The sequence below is a fragment of the Oncorhynchus keta genome, chromosome 15 (assembly GCF_023373465.1).
Source record: "Oncorhynchus keta strain PuntledgeMale-10-30-2019 chromosome 15, Oket_V2, whole genome shotgun sequence".
Lineage (NCBI taxonomy): Eukaryota > Metazoa > Chordata > Actinopteri > Salmoniformes > Salmonidae > Oncorhynchus > Oncorhynchus keta.
The window spans coordinates 17,645,191-17,659,933 of NC_068435.1; the positions used below are offsets into that span (position 1 = coordinate 17,645,191).

Here is a 14,743-nt window from a genome sequence, read left to right on the forward strand (position 1 = left end):
TTTATAACCAATGTCTGTTCACATGGGCAGGGCCACTGAGTTGAGGATAGTTCACTCATGAAAACCCAATTCTCTCATTTGGAATCTAAAATGACATTTAATCTTTTCACAAATAGTTTCACATTTAAACATTTAAATTGCACAACAATTCCATGTGAATCTGATGTGAATCTACACTAGAATGTGTAGGCTTTCCAAGATACAGTTTGTCGTCCTATCATCAGTAATAATGTCTCAGCCGCCAACTGATCTGGCATCATATTCATTTAGTACCAACGCATATTGTCAGCTGGTTGGATTACCGAAATATGGTTCCGTTCCCATCTGTTGATGTCACCAGACTCTCTCTTAATGTTAACAAAGGGATTTTCAATAGTCACATCGGTAGAGTAGAGAGAGGAAAAAGGGGAAAGGTATTTAAACCTCCCCCACTCAGGCCAACGTCATGACAACACTTAACATACTATCAAACTGAGTACTGTTGTGTGTGTGCTTGTCTCCCTGCTGCAGATGTACATCACGTTAAAAGTGAAGGCCAAGGGGACCAAGCTGGCCAAGCCACTCCTATCTCTGGGACTTATGTGTCTGGCCTTCCTCACAGGAATCAACAGGGTAGTGGAATACCGCAACCACTGGTGTGACGTCATCGCCGGGTTTATCATCGGAGGGGCCATAGCAGTCTTCATGGTGAGTGAACCAATGTCTTTATACGAGAGACTTCTGTTTAAAGAGACTGCTGTTTAAAGATAGAAGGATCAGTTCTGTGAATGTGTTTGTTAAATCCTGTTACGTGCTCATTACATACACATGTTTATTACATGCTTATAACTTACGTATTACATGTTTATTCCATGTGTATTACTGCTTATTACATGTTTATTACACATTTGTTCCATGCTTATAACATGCTTATTACATATTACGTTTTTTACATATACTCTTCATGATGAGGCCCTCGCCATTTTCAAATGTATATGCTTGTTGTTTGAACTCTGTACAAGTGTTTGTTTTGTATTTGCTACATGTGTAAAATCATGTTATGCAGTCTCACTGTCAGCTCTTCAATTTCTTTCATTTGAATCTAAAATATGATCACGCCATCATTACTTTTTTCTGGTCCAAGTCAAGTCATCTACATACTGTATATTCATTTACATGATAAAGTGATTTACATGATTCTGTTCTTGAACTTACATTGGTGAGGCAATAGAAAAGAAGGCTCTATGAATATTTTATATTAGATGAATGGGAACTTGTTATCTGCCCCTTTGACCGATAGACTTGTTTGGACCAGTGTTTTTCTCTGTGTTGTGAGACCGTGTCAAACCTCTGTCCAAGTCTTTCAAAAGCCACAGATGGTGCAAAATATTTTCCCATTGCTGCCAACATCAAGGGGAAACTCATTTGGATAGATGATGGTGTTTTCAGTGTTGATATGTCGAACAACAACCACAAAAACTACCAAACATCAGAGTACCGGTACATACCCGATGGATTTATGGGGTTTCATATTCATTCTGAAGAATCCAGTAGGGAACATAATGGAAAGATGTGCTTTATATTTTAGTCTAGATTAATTTATGCACTTAATAGGTTCCCCAGGTATCACTGAGTCAGACAAGTATACGTGTGTATCTGCCTGGGGTGTATTCAATTTGAAAGTAAATGATTATTACCCTGTGCCTGCCTGTGTCCCTTCTCTCTCGCCATCTCCTAGGTGGCACAGATTACTCATGTTGTTTCATATTGCCACAAGGCTCCTATTTTAGAGGAGAATGGCCAGGGATAACAACAAGATGTAGGATGAAGTTTCCCCGAAGCACTGATCTAAGGCCTGTTTTACTGTTTCCTTCCAATGATTGAGATTAAGACATGGATTAGTTTGATCTGGTTTCCGCTAGCTAGACACAAAGTCAAAATGGGCTATATTCATGAAAACAAAAAGGAACTTTTTGGTCTTCGTTTGTTAGGTATGAAGTTAGCATTGTGGTTAAGGTTATGGTTAAAGTTAGGGTTAGGTTAATAATCACATTTTAAGAAGAGAAATTGTCGAAATAGACAGGGTTTATGACTTTGTGGCTATGGTAACTTGTGACGACCATCTGATCCTGAATCTGCTACCGTGATCCTTATTTAACTGTCTAGATGTTGATGGAAACCCTGCATATCCCTGGCAATGGCTCAGTCCTGCGAGGGTTTTCTTCCTCGTGTGGCTGGCTAATTGGGTCAGATGAATGCAGTGGGGCCATGTGGAGCTGTTTAGGACAGTTCAAGTGAGCTCCTGTATGAGTGGATTCCTGTGGTATCTCTGCAATACAACGTTATTCTATGGTGTGTTTCTTAATAGAGTGAGTATGAACAAGCGTTTCCTAGAATGCAGAGCACTATTCTGTGGAGAAATCTATCTGAACTGTTTGTGGATTACAAAGTGGGTGTGGATACATAAGCGTTAGATTCTTGCTCATACTGTAGCTAACATGTTTATCCTCAATAACTTCAAATTACTACTAGCACATGCTTATCTTCAAAGATGAGCAATTCATTAAAAAAAAATCCAGCATAGATGGAGAGTTGTAGTGTAGTTTTTCCCTGGGTAGAAGAGAGGTGGAGGGTTGTGCTAGGTTCTGTCCCAAGTGATAAACTACACTATGGGCCCTGGTCAGACGTAGTAGTGCACAATGTAGAGCATATGGTTCCATTCGGGACAACCTAGTATGGCCTAGTTAACTAGACTGAATGTGGAAAGGGGATACGTGGCTATGGACCAGCATGGGATTTCTGAGATCAAATCACAGGCTAGCAGACGCATATCACACATTATCAGCAAGAAAGCACAGGTGTAAATAAAACTTGAAAAAATAAATATATGGTTTTCGGGACACGTGTGAACAATTCCCATAAATGTTTTTGTGATTGAAAGTCAAACAGTTTTCCCTTGTAAAAATGTTTTGATCCCTCGTTTATTTTCACCAGTTCCAGCTACATCTGGCCTCCCATCTAGGGACTGACCAGGACCGACCCTGCTTAGCATCAGAGCAGTGGGATGCAGGGTGGTATGCTGCTGGAATGAATGTGCCAAAACATGCCACTGGAAAAAAGACAGTGAAAGCCAAGCCCAGGGTAACACAGCCTAAGATAGGGAACATTTTAGGAAAGAGGGAGGCGTTTTATATAATCACGTTATCAGATTATTATTTTGTTTAGCTCAAAACGATTTAAATTGAACCTGCTCTAAGACAATATATTCTCTCCTCTGTTCTACGAATGTCCCGTAAAGTCGTTCCCTTGTCCTGCATTTGGGATTTTTAGATGTGGTCACCCAAATTCCACCAGTAAAAACATTGCAACTGCAACTTGTTAACACCATCTTTTCACGTGTGGAGAATAACATTATTTCAACTCCTTATGTGAACTTGCAATTCCACATGTGAAAGTGAGATTTTCTTACATATGGAAATGCAAATGACAGTTTCATCTTTACATCTGGAATTGCAAGTTGTGGCGGAAGAATCAGAATTAGTTGGGTAACATAGATAATTAATATGTCTTATCTGCATAATATGCTTATATGATGTACTTGTTATTAGAATGTATCCCTTCGGACTCTGGTGTTGGCAGTTGCACGTCTTTCCTCACCTGGGGCCCAGTCACCTGGGGCCCAGTCACCTGGGGCCCAGTCACCTGGGGCTCAGAGAGGGGAGAGGTCAGGCTTGTCTTTCACATGTCCCTGGTGCTATGCAGAATATAAGAAAGGGAAGAGGAGGGAACATTGTCTTCATATGTGAATATATCTTTACCTATTCTTAAACTGTGAAGAGATGGCGTGATTAATGGGGAACCAATTACTTGATGTGTTAATATGTAGAATGTGTTCTTTCTGCGTGTGTACACAACATACTGTATGAATCTCACATTACCACACACATGTCTTTTACCTCTGATGTGCACTATATTTGTTCACTGGCTATGTGCTTGTACCCTGCTTGTGTTAATCCACTCTCACATGCAATGTTCAGTCACGCCTGTGTCTGGAGAATTTAGTGCCGTGGTGTGAGATCGCCATTTGCGCACAAACAGTTATCACCACATTTGAAGTTTTATAACATGCCATATCTCAAGCTGAGGCAGGTTTTTATGCTGCATGCTACAGCAACCTGCTGAGATGATGGAAGTGTGCTGAACACATACTGAAAATAACTACCACGTATACAGTATTATTTATTTATTTGGGATGTAATTCAACAAATGACTGCAGGGCTCTTTGGCCTGTAATGGTAATGGAAGAGTCCCTTTAGATGATATTGTTCTCTGAGTTGCATTTCTCCTCTGTCTGAACATTGCCTTAGATAGTAGTCAAATACAAAAAGCTTGTTTGGGCTCTGGTAATGGATGGAACTCCTTGAGGACACACACATACATGCATGCATGCGCACACACACACACACACACACACACACACACACACACACACACACACACACACACACACACACACACACACACACACACACACACACACACACTCAGGCGCGCATGCATTCAAACACACACACACACACACACACACACACACACACACACACACACACATACACACACAGCTCTGATTGAATTCATATTTTTGGGCAAGTCATGCGAATCCTTCATCTTAGGAAAAAGGACTTATATAACCCTTGTTACGAGAAGAGAAAGGAAATCTGCTCTGCAAAAAATGCCACAGGGTCTCTCTATCTCCATATCCGCCTAACTAACTTACTTATTAACTACAGATGTAGGAGCCAGTTTGTACAGCAGGAAAATAATCCTTCAGCAGGCCAGTAACAGGAAATGTGAATTAATGGATATTTTGTAGAGGTTGATACATTTTTTTGTAAGGGAAAATCAAGTCTGACATTTTAAAATGGAAATTAAAACATCAGAAGCCTTTTTAAACCTCGTACTACACGTAAAATATGTTCTGCAACAGGGTGATCAAATTAAGATCCTATATCTGTACAGTATCTCTATTCCTTATCTCTTTGTCCTGTCTTTTCTTTTTCTTTCCCTCTCTCTCTCTCTGTCTCTCGGTCTCGGTCTCTCTATCTCTCTTTTGCTCTTTCCCTCTCTCTTCCTCACCCTCTCTATCTCTCTCTCTATTTTCCTTTGTCTCTGCCGTGGCTGTGAGTGTAGGTTCTAGGGGTGGTGCAGAACTTCAAAGGGAAGAGCCTGCTGAATGAGATCCCGCCGGAGGAGAGCGTGGTCAGCAGTATTCCTATGATGGGCCAGCCCAGGATCATGGACAACACAATGGAGAAGTACATAGCCTCACAGGTACTGGCAGACACATTTAAATGTAGTAGGCTAAGTACAACATACTGTGCTCCCGGCTCTGCTCGGTACACTTTCCTAGTGTACTTTGCATTTTAGCCTCAGCCAATTCTCCTGTGCCCACCATACAGAAAGACACATCAGATGCATTCTATCCTCCATTCTCTGTATAGAAATATCAACATTTCCACCATTTCCAAGGTGTGAGGGTGTATGAAAATGGATTTAAAAAATATACATATGTGTTTGGAATACAAAGTACTGTGTCTAACTTGAGAGTCCTATATATTGTACAGGTACAATTATTTTAAACTCTTTCAATGTCACAGCCAAGAGTCCACAATCCCGGTCCCTGAGGGAGATAGTGTCTGTCTGCTAATGTCTATTTTCCTAAATAGATTCATACAGGTGATTAGCTACAGTATATACTGTACCATACACATTGTTACATTGGGATCAACCACACACAGTGTTACTTTGGGATCAACCACACATATTGTTACTTTGGGATCAACCACACACAGTGTTACTTTGGGATCAACCACACACATTGTTACTTTGGGATCAACCACACACAGTGTTACTTTGGGATCAACCACACACAGTGTTACTTTGGGATCAACCACACACAGTGTTACTTTGGGATCAACCACACACAGTGTTACTTTGGGATCAACCACACACAGTGTTACTTTGGGATCAACCACACACAGTGTTACTATGGGATCAACCACACACAGTGTTACTTTGGGATCAACCACACACATTGTTACATTGGAATCAACCACAGACAGTGTTACATTGGGATCAACCACACACAGTGTTACTTTGGGATCAACCACACACATTGTTACATTGGGATCAACCACAGACAGTGTTACTTTGGGATCATCCACACACAGTGTTACTTTGGGATCATCCACACACAGTGTTACATTGGGATCAACCACACACATTGTTACATTGGGATCAACCACACACATTGTTACATTGGGATCAACCACACACATTGTTACATTGGGATCAACCACACACATTGTTACATTGGGATCAACCACACACATTGTTACATTGGGATAAACCACACACATTGTTACATTGGGATCAACCACACACATTGTTACATTGGGATAAACCACACACATTGTTACTTTGGGATCAACCACACACATTGTTACATTGGGATCAACCACACACATTGTTACATTGGGATCAACCACACACATTGTTACATTGGGATCAACCACACACATTGTTACATTGGGATCAACCACACACATTGTTACATTGGGATCAACCACACACGGTGTTACATTGGGATCAACCACAGACAGTGTTACTTTGGGATCATCCACACACAGTGTTACATTGGGATCAACCACACACAGTGTTACATTGGGATCAACCACAGCCAGTGTTACTTTGGGATCGACCACAGACAGTGTTACATTGGGATAAACCACAGACAGTGTTACATTGGGATAAACCACAGACAGTGTTACATTGGGATAAACCACACACAGTGTTACATTGGGATAAACCACACTGATTGTTACATTGGGATAAACCACACACGGTGTTACATTGGGATAAACCACACACAGTGTTACATTGGGATAAACCACACTGATTGTTACATTGGGATAAACCACACTGATTGTTACATTGGGATAAACCACACACAGTGTTACATTGGGATAAACCACACACAGTGTTAAATCGGGATAAACCACACTGATTGTTACATTGGGATAAACCACACTGATTGTTACATTGGGATAAACCACACTGATTGTTACATTGGGATAAACCACACTGATTGTTACATTGGGATAAACCACACACAGTGTTACATTGGGATAAACCACACTGATTGTTACATTGGGATAAACCACACTGATTGTTACATTGGGATAAACCACACACAGTGTTAAATCGGGATAAACCACACTGATTGTTACATTGGGATAAACCACACACAGTGTTAAATCGGGATAAACCACACTGATTGTTACATTGGGATAAACCACACTGATTGTTACATTGGGATAAACCACACACAGTGTTAAATCGGGATAAACCACACTGATTGTTACATTGGGATAAACCACACACAGTGTTAAATCGGGATAAACCACACTGATTGTTACATTGGGATAAACCACACTGATTGTTACATTGGGATAAACCACACTGATTGTTACATTGGGATAAACCACACTGATTGTTACATTGGGATAAACCACACACAGTGTTAAATCGGGATAAACCACACTGATTGTTACATTGGGATAAACCACACACAGTGTTAAATCGGGATAAACCACACTGATTGTTACATTGGGATAAACCACACACAGTGTTAAATCGGGATAAACCACACTGATTGTTACATTGGGATAAACCACACTGATTGTTACATTGGGATAAACCACACACAGTGTTAAATCGGGATAAACCACACTGATTGTTACATTGGGATAAACCACACACAGTGTTAAATCGGGATAAACCACACTGATTGTTACATTGGGATAACCACACTGATTGTTACATTGGGATAAACCACACTGATTATTACATTGGGATAAACCACACTGATTGTTACATTGGGATAAACCACACTGATTGTTACATTGGGATAAACCACACTGATTGTTACATCGGGATAAACCACACTGATTGTTACATTGGGATAAACCACACTGATTGTTACATTGGGATAAACCACACTGATTGTTACATTGGGATAAACCACACACAGTGTTACATTGGGATAAACCACACTGATTGTTACATTGGGATAAACCACACACAGTGTTACATTGGGATAAACCACACTGATTGTTACATTGGGATAAACCACACACAGTGTTACATTGGGATAAACCACACTGATTGTTACATTGGGATAAACCACACTGATTGTTACATTGGGATAAACCACACTGATTGTTACATTGGGATAAACCACACTGATTGTTACATTGGGATAAACCACACACAGTGTTACATTGGGATAAACCACACTGATTGTTACATTGGGATAAACCACACACAGTGTTACATTGGGATAAACCACACACAGTGTTACATTGGGATAAACCACACTGATTGTTACATTGGGATAAACCACACTGATTGTTACATTGGGATAAACCACACACAGTGTTACATTGGGATAAACCACACACAGTGTTACATTGGGATAAACCACACTGATTGTTACATTGGGATAAACCACACACAGTGTTACATTGGGATAAACCACACACAGTGTTACATTGGGATAAACCACACACAGTGTTACATTGGGATAAACCACACTGATTGTTACATTGGGATAAACCACACTGATTGTTACATTGGGATAAACCACACACAGTGTTACATTGGGATAAACCACACACAGTGTTACATTGGGATAAACCACACACAGTGTTACATTGGGATAAACCACACACAGTGTTACATTGGGATAAACCACACACAGTGTTACATTGGGATAAACCACACTGATTGTTACATTGGGATAAACCACACACAGTGTTAAATCGGGATAAACCACACTGATTGTTACATTGGGATAAACCACACTGATTATTACATTGGGATAAACCACATACGGTGTTACATTGGGATAAACCACACAGTGTTACATTGGGATAAACCACACAGTGTTACTTTGGGATAAACCACACAGTGTTACTTTGGGATAAACCACACAGTGTAAACAGATAAGGTAAGAGTAAAAACCTGGCTCTGTTACCTGTCTGTACAAAGTGTTTTGATAACTACAAAGCTGTGTGTGTGTGTGTGTGTGTGTGTGTGTGTGTGTGTGTGTGTGTGTGTGTGTGTGTGTGTGTGTGTGTGTGTGTGTGTGTGTGTGTGTGTGTGTGTGTGTAATTGGCATAAGTTGCCCATTTGCGGTTTATTGATTTGAAGCTAGAGTAACCCTATAACTGACAGGAGATCACTGTTCAGACCACTGTAAGCTAGAGTAACCCTATAACTGACAGGAGATCACTGTTCAGACCACTGTAAGCTAGAGTAACCCTATAACTGACAGGAGATCACTGTTCAGACCACTGTAAGCTAGAGTAACCCTATAACTGACAGGAGATCACTGTTCAGACCACTGTAAGCTAGAGTAACCCTATAACTGACAGGAGATCACTGTTCAGACCACTGTAAGCTAGAGTAACCCTATAACTGACAGGAGATCACTGTTCAGACCATTGGAAGCTAGAGTAACCCTATAACTGACAGGAGATCACTGTTCCGACCATTGGAAGCTAGAGTAACCCTATAACTGACAGGAGATCACTGTTCCGACCATTGGAAGCTAGAGTAACCCTATAAATGGCAGGAGATCACTGTTCAGACCATTGGAAGTTGGAGTAACCCTATAACTGACAGGAGAGAAGAACACTACTGGAATACACTGTGTTTGTAGATGGATGGGGATACATGTATCGCAAAATTCAAGTTTTTGTCCAATGACAAAGTTCTGTTTTGTTTATGGTTTTCAGTTGAATTCATATATCCCGTATGTAACAATAGTTTCATCCAGGAAAAACTATAATGCCCTTTAAAATACACATGTTGCCTTGCCAATACTATTATTACTTTTTGTATTAGTAGTAAGACATGATATCCTTCATTACTAACAACTGTCTTGATTATGGGATGTTTATTAATGAACTCTGTTCAAATCTCTGAATGCTGTAGCAGGCAACCAGGAAGTCAGGCAGCCAGGCAGTCAGGCAGTCTGGGGAGCAGTGAGCCTGTCTCTAAAGGGTTTTCTAAAACATCCTAATGTGTCAGATGTATTTGGGTCACCTTCTGTACTCTGTTTCCAGATGGCCTATGGCCATGGTGATGTTGAGTGTGGCAATGCATTCAGTGTGGAAATGCATTTAGATATATCCTCCTTGCCGCAACGCTACATTGTACACTGAGTGAAACTGCTTTCCATTGGATGTTTGATTTCTATAGTACACCTAAAGTACATCTTGTCCCTCAAACATAACCTACTACAAATTTGATCATTCTTGCCATTAAGGCTTTGTTCATCGTACGCATGCACGCACATGCGCACGCACACACACCTCTCCACATATCCGCCTCTTATTCACCTCACACACCTCATGTTAGCGAGATGAGGGCATCCTCTTTTGCTTTGACGAATGGCCCAATGTAACTGTTATGCAGATGAATGAGGACCCAAAAGCGACTTGGCGAAAACAGAGTCTTTATTCCAGTAAAGGATAAGAGCAAAACTCCTGGACAATCAGAGCAGAAAACAAAACATAAAAACTTAAATCCACTCGTAGTGACGAGGACAGACTGGAGACTCGACCATTAACTGTAGGTTGCCTCGGGAAGGCACCGACCGTAGCGGACTCAGACACCTGCTCACACGCAGCATCTGAAGGAGACAAGACACGACAGGGCGAGACCAAGACACAGCACAGCGAACATCATACAAGGATCCGACAAGGACAGAAGCGGAAAACAAGGGGAGAAATAGGGACTCTAATCAGAGGACAGAATAGGGGACAGGTGTGAAAAGACTAAATGAGTGAGTTAGGAGAATGAGGAACAGCTGGGAGCAGGAACGGAACATAGAGAGAGGAGAGAGAGGGAAGGAGAGAGAAAATAGGGAACGAACCTAATAAGACCAGCAGGGGGAAACGAACAGAAGGGAAAGCATAATGACAAGACAATATAAGACAAAACATGACAGTACCCCCCCACTCACCGAGCGCCTCCTGGCGCACTCGAGGAGGAATCCTGGCGGCAACGGAGGAAATCATCAATCAGCGAACGGTCCAGCACGTCCCGAGATGGAACCCAACTCCTCTCCTCAGGACCGTAACCCTCCCAATCCACTAAGTACTGGTGACCACGTCCCCGAGAACGCATGTCCATGATCCTACGTACCTTGTAAATAGGTGCGCCTCGACAAGGACGGGGGGAGGGAAGACGAACGGGGGTGCGAAGAAAGGGCTTGACACAGGAGACATGGAAGACAGGATGGACGCGACGAAGATGTCGCGGAAGAAGCAGTCGCACAGCGACAGGATTGACGACCTGGGAGACACGGAACGGACCAATGAACCGGAGTCAACTTACGAGAAGCTGTCGTAAGGGGAAGGTTACGAGTGGAAAGCCACACTCTCTGGCCGCGACAATACCTAGGACTCTTAATCCTACGTTTATTGGCGGCTCACAGTCTGCGCCCTGTAACGGCAAAGTGCAGACCTCACCCTCCTCCAGGTGCGCTCACAACGTTGGACAAACGCCTGAGCGGAGGGAACGCTGGACTCGGCGAGCTGGGACGAGAACAGAGGAGGTTGGTAACCCAGACTACTCTGAAACGGAGATAGCCCGGTAGCAGACGAAGGAAGCGAGTTGTGAGCGTATTCTGCCCAGGGGAGCTGTTCTGCCCAAGACGCAGGGTTTCTAAAAGAAAGGCTGCGTAGTATGCGACCAATCGTCTGATTGGCCCTTTCTGCTTGACCGTTAGACTGGGGATGAAAACCGGAAGAGAGACTGACGGAAGCACCAATCAAACGACAGAACTCCCTCCAAAACTGTGACGTGAATTAAGCGGACCTCTGTCTGAAACGGCGTCTAACGGGAGGCCATGAATTCTGAACACATTCTCGATGATGATTTGTGCCGTCTCCTTAGCGGAAGGAAGCTTAGCGAGGGGAATGAAATGTGCCGCCTTAGAGAACCTATCGACAACCGTAAGAATCACAGTCTTCCCCGCAGACGAAGGCAGACCGGTAATGAAGTCTAAGGCGATGTGAGACCATGGTCGAGAAGGAATGGGAAGCGGTCTGAGACGACCGGCAGGAGGAGAGTTACCTGACTTAGTCTGCGCGCAGTCCGAACAAGCAGCCACGAAACGGCGCGTGTCACGCTCCTGAGTAGGCCACCAAAAGCGCTGGCGAATAGAAGCAAGAGTACCTCGAACGCCGGGATGGCCAGCTAACTTGGCAGAGTGAGCCCACTGAAGAACAGCCAGACGAGTAGAAACAGGAACGAAAAGAAGGTTACTAGGACAAGACGGCGACGCAGTGTGAGTGAGTGCTTGCTTAACCTGTCTCTCAATTCCCCAGACTGTCAACCCGACAACACGCCCATAAGGAAGAATCCCCTCGGGATCAGTAGAAGCCACAGAAGAACTAAAGAGACGGGATAAGGCATCAGGCTTGGTGTTCTTACTACCCGGGCGATAAGAAATCACAAACTCGAAACGAGCGAAAAACAACGCCCAACGAGCTTGACGTGCATTAAGTCGTTTGGCAGAACGGATGTACTCAAGGTTCTTATGGTCAGTCCAAACGACAAAAGGAACGGTCGCCCTCCAACCACTGTCGCCATTCGCCTAGGGCTGCGGATGGCGAGCAGTTCGCGGTTACCCACATCATAGTTGCGTTCCGATGGCGACAGGCGATGAGAAAAATAAGCGCAAGGATGAACCTTATCGTCAGACTGGAAGCGCTGGGATAGAATGGCTCCCACGCCCACCTCTGACGCGTCAACCTCGACAATGAATTGTTTAGTGACGTCAGGAGTAACGAGGATAGGAGCGGACGTAAAACGCTTCTTGAGGAGATCAAAAGCTCCCTGGGCGGAACCGGACCACTTAAAGCACGTCTTGACAGAAGTAAGAGCTGTGAGAGGGGCAGCAACTTGACCGAAATTACGAATGAAACGCCGATAGAAATTAGCGAAACCTAGAAAGCGCTGCAACTCGACACGTGACCTTGAACGGGCCAATCACTGACAGCCTGACCTTAGCGGGATCCATCTGAATGCCTTCAGCGGAAATAACAGAACCGAGAAAAGTGACGGAGGAGACATGAAAGGCGCACTTCTCAGCCTTCACGTAGAGACAATTCTCTAAAAGGCGCTGGAGTACACGCGAACGTGCTGAACATGAATCTCGAGTGACGGTGAAAAAATCAGGATGTCGTCAAGGTAGACAAAAACAAAGATGTTCAGCATGTCTCTCAGTACATCATTAACTAATGCCTGAAAAACAGCTGGAGCATTAGCGAGACCAAACGGCAGAACCCGGTACTCAAAATGCCCTAACGGAGTGTTAAACGCCGTTTTCCACTCGTCTCCCTCTCTGATGCGCACGAGATGGTAAGCATTACGAAGGTCCAACTTAGTAAAGAACCTGGCTCCCTGCAGAATCTCAAAGGCTGATGACATAAGGGAAGCGGATAACGATTCTTAACCGTTATGTCATTCAGCCCTCGATAATCACGCAGGGGCGCAGAGTACCGTCCTTCTTCTTAACAAAAAAACCCCGCCCGGCAGGAGAGGAAGAAGGCACTACGGTGCCGGCGTCAAGAGACACAGACAAATAATCCTCGAGAGCCTTACGTTCGGGAGCCGACAGAGAGTATAGTCTACCCCGAGGAGGAGTGGTCCCCGGAAGGAGATCAATACTACAATCATACGACCGGTGAGGAGGAAGGGAGTTGGCTCTGGACCGACTGAAGACCGTGCGCAGATCATGATATTCCTCCGGCACTCCTGTCAAATCACCAGGTTCCTCCTGAGAAGAGGGGACAGAAGAAACAGGAGGGATAGCAGACATTAAACACTTCACATGACAAGAAACGTTCCAGGATAGGATAGAATTACTAGACCAATTTATAGAAGGATTATGACATACTAGCCAGGGATGACCCAAAACAACAGGTGTAAAAGGTGAACGAAAAATCAAAAAGGAAATAGTCTCACTGTGGTTACCAGATACTGTGAGGGTTAAAGGTAGTGTCTCATATCTGATACTGGGGAGATGACTACCATCTAAGGCGAACATGGGCGTAGGCTTCCCTAACTGTCTGAGAGGAATGTCATGTTTCCGAGCCCATGCTTCGTCCATAAAACAACCCTCAGCCCCAGAGTCTATCAAGGCACTGCATGTAGCACCCGAACCGGTCCAGCGTAGATGGACCGACATCGTAGTACAGGATCTTGATGGAGAGACCTGAGTAGTAGCGCCACCAGTAGCCCTCCGCTACTGATGAGCTCTGGCCTTTTACTGGACATGAATTGACAAAATGTCCAGCAAGTCCGCAATAGAGGCACAGGCGGTTGGTAATCCTCCGTTCCTTCTCTTTAGTCGAGATGCGAATACCTCCCAGCTGCATGGGCTCAGTCTCTGAGCCGGAGGGAGGAGATGGTAGCGATGCGGAGAGGGGAAACACCGTTAACGCGCGCTCTCTTCCACGAGCTCGGTGACGAAGATCTACCCGTCGTTCTATGCGGATGGCGAGTGCAATCAAAGAGTCCACACTGGAAGGAACCTCCCGGGAGAGAATCTCATCCTTAACCTCTGCGTGGAGTCCCTCCAGAAAACGAGCGAGCAGCGCCGGCTCGTTCCAGTCACTTGAGGCAG

General features: G+C 43.8%; 1 protein-coding gene across 1 annotated transcript in view; it reads left to right on the top strand.

Annotated features, from left to right (window-relative positions):
* LOC118394553 (phospholipid phosphatase-related protein type 5) overlaps positions 1-14,743 on the top strand; it is a 54,788-nt gene that overhangs the window by 30,259 nt on the left and 9,786 nt on the right. The window contains exons 4-5 of the mRNA XM_035787831.1: positions 511-687; positions 5,170-5,310. Coding sequence (XP_035643724.1) covers positions 511-687; positions 5,170-5,310 — 318 coding nt within the window. The remainder of the gene's footprint in view (positions 1-510; positions 688-5,169; positions 5,311-14,743) is intronic.